General features: G+C 34.9%; 1 protein-coding gene across 6 annotated transcripts in view; it reads left to right on the forward strand.

The window, feature by feature from the left end:
- NMD3 (NMD3 ribosome export adaptor) overlaps positions 1-14,389 on the forward strand; it is a 34,675-nt gene extending 20,286 nt beyond the window's left edge. For 4 of the 6 annotated variants that reach the window (XM_030822778.1, XM_030822776.1, XM_030822777.1 and 1 more), the window contains exons 9-16: positions 96-192; positions 2,432-2,549; positions 3,893-4,038; positions 7,855-7,967; positions 8,767-8,839; positions 10,981-11,087; positions 11,786-11,856; positions 12,314-13,817. In XM_030822778.1, the coding sequence (XP_030678638.1) occupies positions 96-192; positions 2,432-2,549; positions 3,893-4,038; positions 7,855-7,967; positions 8,767-8,839; positions 10,981-11,087; positions 11,786-11,856; positions 12,314-12,444 (856 nt within the window). In that variant the 3' untranslated portion in view covers positions 12,445-13,817. Of the gene's footprint in view, positions 1-95; positions 193-2,431; positions 2,550-3,892; positions 4,039-7,854; positions 7,968-8,766; positions 8,840-10,980; positions 11,088-11,785; positions 11,857-12,313; positions 13,818-14,291 lie in introns of those variants that run through there. The other 2 variants (XM_030822781.1, XM_030822780.1) reach the window with 2 other exon arrangements.
- The last annotated feature ends 4,269 nt before the right edge of the window (positions 14,390-18,658 follow it).

Raw genomic sequence — 18,658 nt, forward strand, 5'->3', positions numbered from 1 at the left:
CAATGATGGTTTGATTTAATGAAAATTGATATTCCTGAGTCCATACAAGTTAATGATCTTTGTCTTTATATTACTACTAACTTTTTTCTTAATAGATACAAAGCATCACAAAGACTGATCTCTCAAGATATCCATAGTAACACATACAATTACAAAAGCACTTTTTCTGTGGAAATTGTTCCAATATGCAAGGTACTTTTTTTTTTTCATTTAATCCAAATCTGTAAAAGAGTACAAGTAATTAATTGGCTTATATGTAATTTGTAGCTCCTGGTTTTCCTCTAGGGTTGGTTAAAAATTTAGAATAAGTTCCTTAAGTGATTTTTAACATATTCAGCCATGTTAAAAGATATATATTTTTTAAAAAGTCATGCTTATATTTATGAATTGACATGCCTTTTATTTTGGTGTATTAAAATGAAAAGACCTGGTTATAGTTGATAAAAGTCCATATTTAAAATTTGTGATCCTATGAGCCTATATCATATAGTTCAGTGAAATTGAATAAAAGAAATGACATTAAAATCAATATTAGTGAGCCACTTTGTGGAATATGTACAAACAAAATTTTGGCAAGAAATTAAAGAATATTGTGATAATGTGAAAATGAGATCATAGAATCATTTTTATGATTTTAAAACAAAAGCTGAATAAAACGTTTAAAATGTAGATTATTTCATTTAATTGTACTAAGATAAAACCCTGCTTCAAAAAAATATGAATTAAAATTCAATAAATAGTTATTGAGCATCTATAATATAGAAGGCTGTGTACTGAGGATTGTATAACTACAGGTCTCTGCCATGTAAGAATTTATATGTCAGTATTAAATCACTAAGAATGATAACTGCCATTATTTATTGTGACCATTCTGCATAAGGTTAATCTAAATACTTTAGTGTCTCACCTCATTTTCGTCTCATAATAACTGAGGTAAGCCACATCATTTTGACGATGAGTAAATTGAAGTTTGAGGAGGTTAGACAACTTGCCCAAAGTTACACGATCACAAAATGATGAAGCTAGGATTTGCACCCAGGTCTGTGTCTCTAAAGCTTTAAAACTGCTATTGCTCTTTTATAGTATGTACTAGGGATGAAATGATATCTTAAAATAGGGTCAGCAAACTTTGTAAAGAGCCAGATGGTAAATTTTTTAACCTTCAGGTCGTATAATCTCTTTTGCAGCTACTCAGCTTTGCTGTTGTACAAAAGTAGCAAGAGTAATATGTAAAGGAATGTCAGGGCCATGTTCTGGTAAAACTTTATTTACAAAAACAGATGGTGAGTCAGATTTGTCCTGAGGGTGGCATTTTGCCAACCTCTGGTTTAAAACAGTGAATGTTTCCCTGGTACAAAGCTTGAGAAATATGAATTTAGGTGTGAGGGCATATTTGGGCCTTGTGTAACTGAATTTTACACATGTAAAAATTAACATATGTATTACACTATGTAAAAAAGTGTATTTGTTTATCTTTGGAAACTCATGTATTAAAAACCAAGGACTGTAAGAGCTGTTATGATTGTGAATAGATACACCTTAAAATATAACTCAGATCTTTTTTGTATTTTAATTCAGTTTAAAAACAGATAATTACGTTGCTGCTTCATGTCTCCCAATGTAAATGTAGACATGTGACTTTTTTGGGTTTAAATCTTTTGATTGTATATTGGCACATGTAGCCATGTAAGAGAAATGTGTTCCTTTGAAGTTTGTTTTTAATGGAGATTGAAAGAAGTCACAGGTGGATTTATAGAATCACTCTCATGCTGATGTTTATAATACTCTGTTTAGAATGTACACTGTATTAACATATAGAGTGATAAGAGGCATTCACATTGCAATAAAATGGAAATAATAGCTTGGTGATTCAGGCCCTGGATATTTTTTTTTTTTTGAGAGACAGTTTTGCTCTGTCACTTCGGCTAGAGTGCAGTGGCACCACCTCAACTCACTGAAACCTCGGCTTCCTGGGCCCAGGCTGTCATTCCACCTCAGCCTCCCAAGTAGCTAGGCCCACAGGCATGCACCACCACGTTTGGCTAATTAAAAAATAAAATATATATATATATGTGTGTGTGTGTGTGTGTGTATGTGTATGTATGGAGACAGGATCTCCATATGTTGTCCAGGTTAGACTTGAACTCCTGGACTCAAGGGATTCTCCCACCTTGTCCTCCCAGATTGCTGGAATTACAGGAGCGAGCCACCGTGCTCAGCCAGGATTTTTTTTTTTAAAGCATTTTTATTAAGACAAAATGCCTGTCATACTTAAGGTCTGATTCTTTTCTTTAGTCTCTTTGTTGATTGATAGAATTGAAAATAACGTTTTGGTTGGTCAAGTGCAATTGGATTGGGTGTTTATTGATGAGTGTTTATTGGACTATTATTTAGGATATGCCTCATTCTAAATGTTGGTTCTTATGCCTAGGATAATGTTGTCTGTCTGTCTCCAAAGCTGGCACAAAGCCTGGGAAATATGAACCAGATTTGTGTGTGTATTCGAGTAACCAGTGCCATTCACCTCATTGATCCAAACACCCTACAAGGTAAATTCTGGAAATGATTTGCCTTGACAATTTTGTTCTGTATGACAAACAGTAATAATTCGTGTTGCTAATTTTTCAAGCGTTCTTGCTAATATTATTTTGAAAGATTAGTTAAAATTTGTGCTATTGTTTAATACAAAACACTGGAATTACAAGCTTTGATTAGTTACTCTTGTATTTTTTATGTAAAGAAACAATTCTGTTAACTTTTACATATTTACTGGTTTATTCCATTAATTTTTACTGAAATTGACTTTTTTTTTTTTTTTTTTTTTTGAGATGGAGTCTAGCTCTATCGCCCAGGCTCGTGTGCAGTGGCGCAATCTCAGCTCACTGCAATCTCTGCTTCCCAGGTTCAAGCGATTCTCCTGCTGCAGCTTCCCAAGTAGCTGGGATTACAGGTGCCCGCCACCACGCCCAGCTAATTTTTGTATTTTTAGTAGAGAGGGGGTTTCACTGTGTTGGCCAGGCTGGTCTCGAACTCGTGACCTCGTGATCTGCCCGCCTCGGCCTCTCAAGGTGCTGGGATTACAAGTGTGAGCCACCATGTCCAGCCTGAAATTGACTTATTTACTTCATCTAATTTTTGTGACTATTTACTTAAGTCCATTGCCAAAATTTGGTGTCTAGCAGTTATTTTAAATTTTGGAACATTTGGCTTTTTGTGGCCCGTTGGAACATTTAGTTTGAATATGAATTTTAACCAATTTTGTTATTACTGTAGATCATTTTTTAACATTGTCAATAGAATAAATTATTTTTTAAAGAAGACCACATTTTGGTAGGTGTCTTAGTATTTGGATGTATCTTCTACTTGATCTTTTTCATGTATTTTCTGTAATATAAGTTTCCTTTATACAAAAAGTGAGTTTATTTTGGTATTTTTCTGAAAAGTCATTCATTATCAATTAGGATTCATAAGTTAAAGATCTGTTTGCAATATTGGGATGAACATTCTTTACTTATCTGGTAGAACTAGGCTTTATTTCCCATACACTAAGCAGCTAAGATGACAGATATGTTTCTAAAATAAAGTGCCAGCATATGAAACAGCTATACCACTGATTGGATCTGATCTTATTTAAAAGGCACTTAGCCCTGTGGCATTCTGGTTATAGTAACTATTTAAGATATGTTTGACATCTTATATATTTTTCTTGTGCTTTGAGAAGTTTGGGGTTGGTTTATAGGAGTAATTGATGACCTTAAGGAGTGAGTTGACACTAGTTCTGTTGACCTGCCACTTTCCAGTTGGTATCTACCAGTTTCTTCTTAGTTAATACATTTGATGACTCTAAAATATATAATTTTCTTATGTTTTTGTGTTCTATCCTTATTTTTAGTTGCAGATATTGATGGGAGCACTTTCTGGAGTCACCCTTTCAATAGTTTATGTCATCCCAAACAGCTAGAGGAGTTTATTGTGATGGAATGCAGCATAGTCCGAGATATAAAACGTGCTGCAGGTGCTGGAATGATATCAAAAAAGGTAAGCTACATCCTGCCTGCCAGTGTATTTTTTTTTTCCCTCAGTTATTATTGTTTCAGTCCCTCTTTAAGAAAAAATTTGTTGGTGATTCCACAGTATGGAATCCAAACTTAGCGCCTCATTAGGAAAACAATTCTTTTTTTTTTTTGTCTTTTTAATATGTGGTCATTGTGGAAATTATTAGACTGTTAAGTTAATTTATTCTCTTTTGTGTAGGAAAAATCTTTTAAATGTTTACTCCATTATATAAAAAAAAGGCATTTCTTTGCTTTATCTTTATAGAGGAGGACCGTGATTATCTTGACTTTTAAAAAGTCATCACCAAATACTAAATACTTCAGTGTGCATCTCTCACACATGGGAATGTTTTTCTACATAATGAAAATGTAGTTACCATACCCATAAAACATACAGTCTACACAGTATTCTGCTCTTATCCATGGGGATACATTCCAAGACCCCCAGTGGATTTTTGAAACAACCCACAGTAGTACCAAACTCTATGTATATTGTTTTTTCCTATACATACATACCTATGATAAAGTTTAATTTATAAATTAGGCACAGTAAGAGATTAACAATAATTAATAATAGACCAATTAGGCCAGGTGCGGTGGCTCACACTTGTAATCCCAGCACTTTGGGAGGCCGAGGCGGGCGGATCACGAGGTCAGGAGATCGAGACCACAGTGAAACCCCGTCTCTACTGAAAATACAAAAAATTAGCCGGGCGTGGTGGCAGGCGCCTGTAGTCCCAGCTACTCGGAGAGGCTGAGGCAGGAGAATGGCGTGAACCCGGGAGGCGGAGCTTGCAGTGAGCCGAGATTGTGCCACTGCACTCCAGCCTGGGTGACAGAGCGAGACTCCGTCTCAAAAAATAAAAAATAAAAAAAAAAAATAAAATAAAGTAGACCAATTATAACAATATACTGTAATAAAAGTTGTGTGAATGTAGTCTCTTTCTCAAAGTTATCCGATTCTACTCCAGCAACCTGTTTTTGGATAGCGATTAACTGTGGGCAGATGAAACCTTTGAAAGGGAAACTATGGATAAGGGGGGATTACTGTGTTCAGATTTCCTCATTTGTCCCAAAAGTGTCTTTTATGCCTTGTTCAAACAGGTATTCAATTGGAGACCACTCATTAAATGGGAATATTATACCTTTTTAGTCTTTAATAATAGTCCCCTTCTTTTTTCTTTTATTGGTTATGATACCAACTTCCTTAGACAACTAGTGCATTTATCTTGTAGAATACTCCACCTTCTAAATCTATCTAATTGTTTCCTCATGATGCCATTTAACTAGTTTCTTAGTTCGTTGTGTTTCTCTAAACTGGAAAGTTGATCTAAAGGTTTGGTTACGTTTAGGTTAAATTTTTCTTGCCAGAATATTTCAGAGATGATGCCGTGTACTTTTTATGGTATCAAGAGACAAGTAATGTTTGACTGTTTCACTTGTTAACATAGTAATAGTCAGATTCCTCCATTGTAATGTTACGATTTTTTTCCCTTCTGACCAGCAAGCAATCTGTGGCTTGATACTATAATAATATGCAAGTATTGAGTTCCTGTTATCTCTTTTTTTTTTCTGGCTTTAGCATCTGTTAGTAATTCTTGCCCATAAATTAATTATTTTATTCAGGGTTAAAAAATGGTGAATTTTCCATTCCTATTCTACATTTATTAGCTGTCATTCTTAAAGAAGAGCTTTTCATTATTAACTAGGGGCTGTGTAGCTTTCCTGAATTGCTCGCCTGCATACATTCTTTTAATTAATTAATTAATTAATTTTAGACATGATCTTGCCGTGTTGTTTGGGCTGGAGTGCGGTGTGGCTTCATAGCTCACTGCAGTCTCAAACTCCTGGGCTCAAGTGATCTCCTGCCTCAGCCTCCTGAGTAGCTGAGGCCACAAGTATGTGCCACCATGCCCAGCTAATTTTTTTATTTCTTTGTAGAGATAAGGTCTCCATGTTATTCAGGCTGGTCTCGAACTCCTGAGCTCAAGCAATCCTCCTGCCTTGGCCTCCCAAAGTGTTGGGATTACAGGCGTGAGCCACCTCCCTTGGCCTATGCATAAATTAGTCTTTTAGCAAATATTTTTAGAGTAAAGAGTTGATCCAAGAATCATTTCCAGTGGTGAAAATTAGCTTACATATACAGGTGGTATCTGTCTTTGTGATTATCATTATGATCTCATGAAGTATAAGTATTATATATTTACTGTATTTTCTTTTGTTTTCCTCTTCTCTCCTCCTCTCCCTTCATCTTTTGTTTTCCTTTTTTTTTTTTAAAGAGACAAGGTCTCACTCTGTCTCTCAGAGCTGGAGTTCAATGGTATGATCATAGGTCACTGGAACCTTGAGGTTGTGTGCTCCAGTGATCTTACCACCTCAGCATGCTGCCACACCTGTCTATTTTTAAATTTTTTGTAGAGTCTATCTCACTGTTTTTTCAGGCTGGTCTCAAATGATCCTACTGCCTCCCTTATAGGAATGAGCATGAGCGCCTGCCCTTTCTTTTTTTAAAAATCCTCATATTGCCCGAAAATTATTCAATGGGAGCCCCTTCAGAATGGTTCCTATGTTGTTTTGACGTGACTTTCCTAGTCTTTGAAAGCATCCTTGATTTCTGGTGCAACACAGCATTCAGGTGTTCCAGAATCACATGTATAGTTTATAACCCATATCTGAAATCAAATGTTTCTTCAAAGATGAAAGTCTGGCTTCTTTTACTGTGAAATAGTATCTAGAGACTCCCAGGGTACCCTTTTGTGTGTGTGTGTGTGTGTGTGCATGCTAATAATGCTTCTTGAGACAAAGATAACTTGTGATAATTTGGGAAAAATCAATGGAAATGGAAGACAGATGACTTTCTACATTTTATTTAAAAATTAAGGTAATGTACTTAGGGCAAACTTTTCATTTATAATAAATGTAGAGTACCACTCCCCCTCAGGCAGATATAAAACCAGATACTATATTTTCTTGTTTTTTAAAAAAACATTTAAAAAAAGATCATTTTTTTCATTTCTTTTTCTTTGACCAACTGCAATAAGAAACACTTGATTCTTTTCATAACTTTATTTTGAGATTCCTTAATTTTATTTATAACTCTTAGTATTTTGCTCTCAATCTCACTTCAGTTGGTCTGTCTTTGTTGTTAAAGGTGTTGGGATGTTGGAAAGGGAATTAATAGTTTTCTAGTTTAAAAATCGGGATGTTGTTTCTGCTATATATATATATAATCTATATATATAGATATAATTTATATATATATGAATGATTGTACTCTACACTAGTAGGTACTTTAAAAATTAATTTGATAAAGATTTGGCCTCTCTAGTGGTTTACTACTAGGATTTCTAGGCTGTTTTGTCTGAACCCTGGTTTTCTGAACCCTTGTGTCAAGCAAGAGTTTGCTTGGAATACTTTGTTGCTTTAAGATTCCCCTACCTTTTCAGTTATTTTGTTCACTCTGCCTATGTTGGCCCATCTTCCTGTGAAAACATTTCTTTTGAAAATTCTATATATATATATATATTTTAGGGACATTGTTAATGTTTTATAAAAGTCTTGAATAAAATCTTAGAAAGAGTCAATGATTTATTTTTATGAATTGCTTGTGAGTCTTTCTATACTCATGATTCAGTAATTTGTTAATTTTGACAGTGTTTCATGTATCAGGAAAATAAAAAAAAATTTTCTATCTTTAAAAATTAGAAAACCAAAAATCAATATTGTATTTAACTTTTCTCTGAGATGCTTTTAGAGTTACGTTTAGATTATTGAAGAATACATTTTCTTTCCTCTTAAGCATACCCTTGGGGAAGTCTGGGTACAGAAGACATCTGAAATGAATACAGATAAACAGTATTTTTGTCGTACTCATTTGGGACATCTTCTAAATCCCGGAGACCTGGTGTTAGGGTTTGTATTATTTCATATTTTAAACTGCCAATTAGGATTGCAAATTTTCTTTGGGAACCAGCAAAACTACCTAAAATACTAACATTGTTTATTCTAAACAGATCAAAGGGGTTCTTAGGAGCCTTATAACTCATTGTATTGTTGACAACTAAATTAAACTGGGTTGGACAGAAGCCCATAGTTACTCCATTTTGGTTATAATCTTGAAGAGTAATTTGTTGTAAGATTTTGTTAATTGAACCTTGAAGTTATGTGGTTGTATCTGTATTTAGAACTGCTTTTGCAGATTGGATTGTTTTTTATTGTGCAGTTGCTACTGCTCAGATAACTCACTTTTAAGATATGACAACTATATATATATAAAGGGCTTGTAAAGGCATAGGTCAGTTCTTTCTGAATCAGAGCTTATCAGTGAGTGTGTGATTAAACCCTCAAATATTACTTTTGCTTTTAGGATTTCAGTTTCTTTTACTAGAGAATGAGGGTTTTTTTGTTTTGTTTAAAATAAACTAGAAGGAAGCATCTAATTGAATTCTAAAGTTGGACTGATATGTCTGTTTTGCTTTTACAAATGTATGGCAAGGTGGACAATAATTGATTATAAGTGAAACTCAGAGTTCCTTATTGTCTTTACCAGCATCTACAGAAGCATGTTCATTGTGTAATAGGTGACCGAACTTTTAAAGTGGGAAGCATATTAAATGTTTGATTTTTAGGAAGTTTTAGGTGATATCCATAAAATAAAAAGTTACACACAAAGGGTAAATGGTCACTAAGTTTTTCATTGTTTACATTTCAGGTTTGATTTGGCCAACTGTAACTTAAATGATGAGCATGTCAACAAAATGAACTCAGATAGAGTTCCAGATGTGGTAAGGCATTAGATTTTTCCCTTTTTTCCTGGTTAAAGAGGATGAATGTAACTCTTAGGGGTAAGAGGTAGGAGTTCACACTTTTGAAAATAACAAATCAATTTAGAGATTTCTGAAACTGCAGATAAGGTATAATAGCAAAAGTCTTCATTTTTTTTTTTTTTTTTTTTAAAGAAACGGGAGGCTGGGTACGGTGGCTCAAGCCTGTAATCCCAGCACTTTGGGAGGCCTAGGCAGGTGGATCACCTGAGGTCGGAAGTTCGAGACCAGCCTGACCAACATGGAGAAACCCTGTCTCTATTAAAAATACGAAAAAATTAGCCAGGCGTGGTGGTGCATGCTTGTAATCCCAGCTACTCGGGAGGCTGAGGCAGGAGAATTGCCTGAACCCGGGAGGTGGAGGTTGTGGTAAGCTGAGATCGCGCCGTGGCACTCCAGCCTGGGCAACAAGAACAAAACTTGGTCTCAAAAAAAAAAAAAAAAAAAAAAAAAAAAGGGAGTCTTGCTTTATTGCCCAGGCTTGTGTGCAGTGTCATGATCACTCACTGCAGCTCAAAATTCTGAGCTCAAGTAATCCTCCCACCTCAGCCTCCTGAGTAGCTGAGACTACAGGCACATGCCACCACTCCCAGCTAATGTTTAAAACACGTTTTGTAGAGACGGGGTCTTGTTATGTTGCTCAGGCTGGTCTCGAACTCCTGGCTTCAAGTGATCCTCCCACCTCAGCCTCTCAAGTAGCTGGGATTACAGGTGTCACCTATCATGCCTGGCTTCATTTTAAATAATTTTTCTTGGTGGGGTAAATCCAAGATTTATTGTGATTTTTTGTTCCTTTTCTAATCACATTTTCATTCTCGATCAAAATACCTGATATTATCTGTAGAGCAAAAATAAATTTAGCCAGGTGCGGTGGCTCACAGCTGTAATCCTAGCACTCTGGGAGGCTGAGGTGGGTGGATTGCTGGAGCTCAAGAGTTCGATACCAGCCTGGAAAACACGGTGAAACCCCATCTTTACTAAAATACAAAAAATTAGCCAGGCGTGGTGGCATGCACCTGTAGTCCCAGCTACTTAGGAGGCTGAGGCAGGAGAATTGCTTGAACCTGGGAAGTGGAGGTTGCAGTGAGCCAAGATCATGCCACTGCATTCCAGCCTGGGTGACAGAGCGAGATTCCATCTCCAAAAGATAAATAAATAAATTTGCAGCTAAAAATGATGACATTTAGCATTTATTCAGGTTCATTTTTATTAGGCTCACTTCGTTTCACATACATTGTTCAGTTAAGAAGGCATTTTGAGGTAAGGCTGTTATTCAAAGCTGAATAAAATATCAGTGAAAAATAATCTTCACAGTATCAAGCCTTGGAAAAAAACTATTAATTCTGAAAAATCTGTTAAGTTCTAACATGATGAGGTTAAGAATCATGAGAAACAGTGAATGAAATTAGTGTGAAAGACCCTGTCTTCTATACTTGCTTAATATTTTAGAATAAACATTGATTTCTTTAGCAGTGAGCAAAAAAAATAGAGCCCTGACAAATCCAGGACTCCGACCACCTGCCCAGTTGTGCTTTTATTAGTTGATAAATTAGGAATAACAGCATGGTTGGAGTGTAAGTCTAAATAGGTATTTCTAACAAGGTCATAAGAGGAGATCATGGCAATCTTAGAAGATTTTGTATTTTGTAAAATTATTTTCATTCTATAATTTATTAAACAAGCATTCTAAGATACATTGTTGTGAAAGTTATATGTAGTTCTGTAAATGTTTATTGGTGGGAATAAGAGAAAGAAAAAGTATCTACTTGTGATGTTCAGAATGATTTATATGAATGGTAGCTGAAAACTGAAGTTTGAGTTAAAAGAAAACTACAGTTTTTGTTATTAAGAAAAACAGTATTCAGTCACTGAAAAATTTTAGTAAATTTTAACAATTATACAAATGATGCTTGAATCCATTCTCATAAGAAGTTAAATACATGGAGAAAAATAAAGTCCTCTTGACACTCTCTCCATCCCTTCTCCTTTCTCCTGAGGTGTAACCAGTGTGATTAGTTTGGTCATTTTTTAGCTTTATTGAATTTTGTGGCCTCACTGTATAGTTCCCATTCTTTGTAACTTTACAAATATTTATCTTGCAGGTATTAATCAAGAAGAGCTATGACCGGACTAAACGTCAGCGTCGTAGAAACTGGAAATTGAAAGAGCTTGCAAGAGAGAGAGAAAACATGGATACAGATGATGAAAGGTCTTGCTTTTCTTTAACTCTCTTATGTTGTCTCAAAGGAAATCTTTATGATAAATACTTTTTATGTTGTAAAGAAATAGGCATCACACAATTGATCCTTGCACTCAATTATAATCTTGGATTCTTATCAAGGTATTAATGGAATCAGTATAAGATGATGTAAAGACATTTAACACAGATTTAGTAATTATTTCCTGGTTTATGACCTAATAATTGTTGTGTTAGTGTAAACAATTCATTTGAAAAGTTAAAATATAGTCATACTTTGCTTCACAATGGGCATACCTTCTGAGAAATGCATCATTAGGTGATTTTGTTGTGTGAGCATCATAGAGTATGTGGCACATGGCTTTATAATAAATAATTACATTATGAATATCACAAATAGCAGATGAGTATTTATGGCTTGAGATAAAAAGGAAACAGCTCATTGATGCCAAATGTGTTATTTCTCAAATAATTTTAAGCAGAAATGAAGACAGTGTTCTAAAACAGTTTATTGGATGATTCAAAAAGTGGCTTTAATGATGGTGAAGACGCCGATGTCTAAAAAAACTGAGAGTTTATATAAAATTGTTTCATGAAATGTGAGTGGGAAACAGCAGTATGTCTACATAGTCCTTAAAATGAAAGTCCTTAAATGAAGAAAATATAACTGTATATTTTTGGTGATGAAATATTTAAATGTTTATTTAAAGGCAATACCAAGATTTTCTTGAAGATCTTGAAGAAGATGAGGCAATTAGAAAAAACGTCAACATTTACAGAGGTTGGTGTTCTAGGAGTGTTTAAGTCATTTGTTCTGTATATAAGTATAGTTCCTAGTATGAATATTTTGTTATCTTAAGCTTTGATTCTCATAAATGTCTTCAATTGTTTTTTCAACTACTGTAGTCACACTTCTACAAAAAAACTTGCAAAACAATAAATAAAAATTAACAAAATACTGTTTTGTATATTACAGTTAATATTATTTGCATTCTAGCTTGATCCCTTAAGTTGCTCACTCCTATAGTGGTGGAAGTATATTCATACAGTTACTCAGTTCGTTTGTTTAGTGAATATAATTTGAATGACTGCTGTAAGAGGCAAGAGCTTCTGATACAATATAGTTACATAATAATAATGGTAAAGAAGGTAGATATTTGTATATTTTCAAACATACTTAATACTTTGTATACATATAAATACTTTGTATTTATTTTATTCTCTTTGTATTTTTTTAGATTCAGCCATTCCTGTGGAAAGTGACACAGATGATGAAGGAGCACCTCGAATTAGTCTGGCTGAGATGCTTGAAGACCTTCATATTTCCCAAGATGCCACTGGTGAAGAAGGTGCATCAATGATGACATAATGAGATGTTGTAGACTATTTCCACATACATGGGCTTAAGAAGTTGGACAGAATTACCTTAAGTGTCTCTACTATGCCTCCAGATTTCAAGAGGAGAAATTTAGTTTTAAACCTGAATAAACATGATTGTTTTGAGTGCTCACTCAAACCACTAAAAGAGATGGATAGCTTTGAAGTTTTAGATAAGAAAAGATTATGGAGAATGTAATTATTATTGATATTTAGGCTATTTTACATGTGGAATTTTATCACTGTGCTTTTTCGTATGAGGCACTGTAGTATTTTCACATAGTATAGTACTCTGGATGTAAAAGCTCAAAAATTGTGATTCCTTGAATGTTCACTAAATCTTCAAGCAAAAACACATTTTTACCTTATTTTTACGTTGATTATTTTAGTGAAAGACCATACGAAGAAGCATTTTTAATATTGTTACATACTTTGATCCACTTTACATCATTTTTATGTTCTTGTAGGGAAATTAGGGTTCAGTTTATCACTGGACATTGAGGAGGCAAGTCAATCTTTTTTGTTTCCTTATAAAATTAACTCTTCAAAAGCTGTTAAACAGAGAGTTATCTTAATTTTTATTGCAGTAGGAGGAAATATATTTAAAATATTTGTAGATTTATAGCAAATAGAGACTCGTTATTTAAAGGTTAAATAACAATTTGTTCTTTTGTTGTTTTTGCCAGTTTAGGGCGGTAGCTGCTTTTGTCATAAATATCTTCCTACCACATCAAAAATGCTGCTTTTAAAATTTTTGTTTATAAATTGAGAAGGAATTTTCTCTCTATAAGTTTCTGTCGTTGAACACATCACCATCAAAAAGAATATTAGAATCCAGCATGAAGATAATGGCTAATAAAAATGAGGTACATACTTTATAAAACCATTAATCAGATTTGAATGAGGAATGCTTTCCACATCCTTGAAAGAAAAACTGTGGCTTACGTTTTAAAGTATTCTGAGAATGAAGTATTAAGATCCAATTTCTATAAGCAAGATCAGACTTAGTAAGTATGCCGCAAGTAAGAGCTAATTCATTCATTCTATGTGTGCCACTAAATAAAGAGATTGAGCAAGTGCCACTTTGTGGAACATTTTTCTTTTTTTAAATATTGGACTTTCTGATTTTGAAATTATGAATAAAGGCCTAAATTTTCTATAGTGGCTTCTTTTCTGTCTGCATGTTTTGTTAAAATTGTGGATCTGAAAGCCATATCCTGTCTTTGGTGGTGGCCTAGTAGGAATGGCTTGTCCTAATTCTTCAAAGGTAAGATTGACCAAAGCAAGTTCTCATTGGTGGTCTATGTTTACATCTTCCATGTCAAGATATTTTAAAGCATGAAAATAAAGCCATTCTTGCCCTTTTTCATGTGTTTGAAATGGTTGCATCGGTGTCATATTTACATGAGAAAGTATCTTACGCAATTTTCCAAAGAATTGTTAATGTTATTTAAGTATTTTTATAATCTTCCCACTGAAAAATAGTTTCCCACTAACCTTATTTAGTCTTACTCATTTGTTTAGTCTTGCTCATTTTGATGCTCTCTTAAGTATTGAAACTTCTTGGTTGAAAGGCTGTGACAGGCAAACGAATGTAGCTAAGAGAAAAGCTGTCATCCAAGAGCTTGCAGTAAGTTAAATAACCTTGATAAATCTACCATACTATAGTAAGGTTCCCATACTCAAGAGTCTTGTGGGTCCCCCAGTATTCTTAGTCATGTCCCAAAGTTGTTATGGCTTGGGAAGGCTGGTATTAATCAAATGCTCAAGAACATGATTTATAACCAATTTATAAATACAACTAATTTACAAGTCAGTATGACCATTATTTTTTTGTAGCCAAATCTGCACTTGAAGCTGCTGATTTAGAGTCAAAAGTCACTGAGAGGCCAAGTGTGGTGGTTCACGCCTGTAACCCCAGCACTTTGGGAGGCTGAGGAGGGCAGATCACTTCAGGCCAGGAGTTCAAGACCAGCCTGGCCAACATAGTGAAACCCTGTCTCTACTAAAAATGCAAAAATTAGCCAGGCATGGTGGTGCACACGTAGTCCCAGCTACTCGGGACGCTGAGGCAGGAGAATCACTGGAACCCAGGAGGTGGAGGTTGCAGTGAGTCGAGATCTCGCCACTGTACTCCAGCCTGGGCGACTGAGTGAGACTGTCCCCCGACTCCCCTAATAAAAAAAGTCTGATGAGCAAGAGAAGTTCAGGGGTAGAGTTGCTTGTGTAATTTAGATGTTTAACAGCATCAAGCTAATTCCTTGCCATAGTAGAACCCAGAAGCTCTGGGCTGTGTGCCAGGAGATGCCTCCCTGGTCAGTAGTTAGTACCAGAGTTTTCCCTAGATTCTTTAATTTTAGTAAATGTGCTTACATTGAGTCAATCCCTACATAACTGGGTATGTTATTTCCAGCCCAAGGCATGTTTATTTTTAAAAATATTTTTAATTATCCATAATTTTACAAAATGTTGCAAGTGTTCCAGGATACCATTTACCTAATTTGCCAAATGTAAACAATTTGCCTCATTTGCTTTCTTTCCCCTTCTCACTAATAATTTTTTCCTCAACATTTAAGAGTAAGATGCAGACATGATGCTTCTTTATCCTCTAAATATTTCAGCATTCCCCCCACCCAAAAAACAAGGAATTCTCGAATCACAGTGTAGTGATTGCTATCGGAAAATTAACATTGACACAAAACTTATCTAATTGATAGACCATATTAAGATGTCAGTAATCTCAATAAAGTCATTGATAAAAATAGTAAATCTAAGATTCTGTGTTGTATTAGGTTCTCATATCTCTTCAGTCTTCTTTAATCTGTACTAGTTCTGAGTGTAATGTTTTATGTAATTGACATTTTTGAAGAGTCCAAGCCAGTTGTTTTGTAGAGTGACCTCAATTTGGGTTTGTTTGATGTTTTCTCAAGATTAATTTTAGGTTATGTCCTTTTGGCAGGACTATGCCAGGAGTGATGCCAAATTCTCAATGCATAGTATCGGGAAGCGTGTGCTGTTGATTAGTCCAGATGTTCCCAAACTTGGTTATTTGTTGGTTTTCTGTTGTAAGGAAGAGCTATCTCTTTTTTCATATATTTGCTTATTCAGTTGTTTTTCATGTCATTGTGGACTCTTGAATTTTTACTTTAATACAATGGGATCTAGCCCTTTGCAATAGTTATATTTACTTGATTTTTAAAAAATTTATTTTCAATGTACAGTGAAATTTCTCTTTGATGTACAGATCTATGACTTTTAACACATAGATCATGTAATTACCACAGTCCAATTATAGAACAGTCCTATCATATCCACCCCAAAAAAATTCCATGTTTTTTGTTTTGAAATCCTCCCATTCTTAACCCCTGGCAACTTCTGATCTGTTTTCTAACTTCATAGTTTGCTTTTGCCAAAATATATAAATGAAATCATACAGTATGTAGCCTTCAAGTCTGGTTTCTTTCACTCAGCATGGTGCACTTGAGATTCATCTAAGGTGTTGTGTAAATCAAAGTGGGTTCCTTTTTGTTACTGAGTAACGCATTATCAATATCACAGTTTATTCATTCCTATGTTGAGGTATGTTTGAGTTTCTAGTATTTGCTGATTAGTAGTAAAGCTGCTATGAACATTTCTGTACAGGTTTTTATTTTACTTGGGTAAATAACCAGGAGTGAGATTGTTGCATCCTATACTTAACTTTGTAAAAACCTGTCAAACTGTTTTCCAAAGTGGTTTGTGCCATTGTGCGTTCCCACCAGCAGTGTATGAGATTTTCACTTACTCTGCATCCTTGTCATATTTTGATATTGTCAGTTTAAAAAAGCCATCCAGATAGGTGGATGGTGGTGTCTTTTTGTGATTTTAATTTGCCTTTCCCTAATGGCTAATAATACTGAACATCTTTTCATGTGCTTATTTGTTACGTGTATCTTTTTATCAGTAAAATGGCTGTTCACATCTTTCATCTATTTTTAAGAATTGGGTTGTATTTTAGTTGGGGTTGCTATAACAGAATACCATAGACTAGGTAGCTGAATAAAAAAGCAAACCTTTTCACAGTTCTGGAGGCTAGGAAGTCAGATCAGGGTGCTAGCTAGCATGGTCAGATTCTGGTGAGAGCCCTCTTCCTGGTTTGTACATGCATGGCTGTCTTCTTGCCATCTTCTCACATAGCAGAGCGAGAGCCCTCTAGTATCTCTTATCTCTTCATAAGAGCACTCATCCCATCAATAAGGGCTCCACTTATGACCTAATTACCTCTTAAATGACCCACCTCCTAATGCCATCACATTAGGGATTAGGGTGTCAACAGATGAATTTTGGGGCACCATAAACATCCAGTCCATAGCAGGTTGGTTGGTTTCTTGGTTTTTTTTTATTTTGATGTTCATATCGTCCCAGACTTGGCCAGTGGGTACCCCTCCAAGCTGGGGCTTATGTCCTTTTGACAGGTGCTTCTCTGTATTTGATCTTGTTCTTATGCTGATATAACTTTTTGGGCAGGATTTGAATTTTTCTTGTTCAGGCCCCACCTATAATCTACTCTTAGCTCATTTTGCATCATGAGGAACCAATGTACTTAAAAATAGGGCAGTTTGAGTTGAGTCATCTGTGATTTAAGGAATCATGAAATGGCTTCATAAAAAAACACTGATGTCAGTGTTATGCATTCTCAGCTTATCAGTTCTGTCACATGTTGAAATAACTTGATCAGTGGGGTAGTGAGCCTTGATGACAGCAAGAAATCAGTCTAGGTATCTTTCTGTATTTCAAAATAATGTGAAAAGAAAATTGAATTTTAGTTGATTGACTTGATACATTTTGAAAACTGCATTATTGTCTAGGGAAGAGACATGATTCAGGGTGACAAAACAAGATCTGTAGTAATTAAAGGTTATTTGGAATAGGTTGGGCAGCCACTATGTTTCTGTAGCAATGTTGCTTGTATTATCTGATGGCAATTTTATTTTGTTTTTGTTGGAGTCAGCACTGCAGTGGTGCCTGTCACACATTTTCCTGACACAGTTTCATATAAATATGGTCTTTATCACCTGCTTCACAGCATTTTTGTGAAGTACTTTAAGGTAAAATATGTACCAGAACTAGTTTATTAAGTGCTAGACAATTCTTGGGAGCTGTATGATGGAAATGAAAAGTTTTGGAATCAGCTTACCTGTCACTTATTAGCTATATGACTTAAACTTTCTGAACACCAATTTCTTCAGTTTGTTAAAAGGACATAATACTGTTCACTACATAGAGGATTGCTAAAATTCTTAGCATAGTCAGTATGCAACAAATTAATTCAATAGTATCTGCTTTCAAAATTCATAAACAGTTTTAGTGTTTAGTATTTAAACAAGTTGAGAAATGACTTGTTTCTTGTTGCATTTTGTATGCCTACACTTTTTAGAGCAGCATAGAATCATAGAGTTTGTTCTAGAAAATTCATATGGCATAGGGAACCATAAAGACAAATGTAGAAATTACCCATAATCCTACCACAGGGATTCACTGTTAACATTTTGTCATTGTTAACATTTTGATATTTTTCTTTTTTAATAGGCTTTATTTTCTATTTAGTTTTACACTTAACAGAAAAATTAAGAAAACACTACAGGGAGTTCCCATATACTCCATACCCAGTTTTCCCTATTGACATTTTATATCAGTATGATATAAAATATAATTATATGCTTGTTATAATAAGCCAATATTGATACATTATTACTAACTGAAGTCCATATGTTTAGAGTTCTTAGTTATTATCTGATTTTCTTTTCCAGGGCCCCATCCAGGGTGTACCACATTGCATTTAGTTGTCATGTTTCCTTATGCTCCTCTTGGTAGTGGCAGTTTCTCAGATTTCCTTTGTTTTTGATGATCTTAACAGTTTTGAGGAATACTGCTCAGTTATTTTATAGGATGCCCTGCTATTGGAATTTGTCTGATGTTTTCCTCATGATAAGACTGGGGTTATAGGTTATTGGGAGAAAAACCGCAGAGGCAAAGTGCCATTTTCATGACATAATTTCAATGGTGCTTAGTATCAATATGATTTCTCACTGTTGATGTTGACCTTGATCACCTGACTGAGGTAGAGTTTGTCAGATTTCTCCACTGTAAAGTTACTCTTTTTTCCCCCTTTCCTTACTGTACACTTTGGAAGGAAGTCACTGCACAGCCCACGCCTAAGAGGTAGT

The sequence above is a fragment of the Nomascus leucogenys genome, chromosome 11 (genome assembly GCF_006542625.1).
Source record: "Nomascus leucogenys isolate Asia chromosome 11, Asia_NLE_v1, whole genome shotgun sequence".
Classification (NCBI taxonomy): Eukaryota; Metazoa; Chordata; class Mammalia; order Primates; family Hylobatidae; genus Nomascus; species Nomascus leucogenys.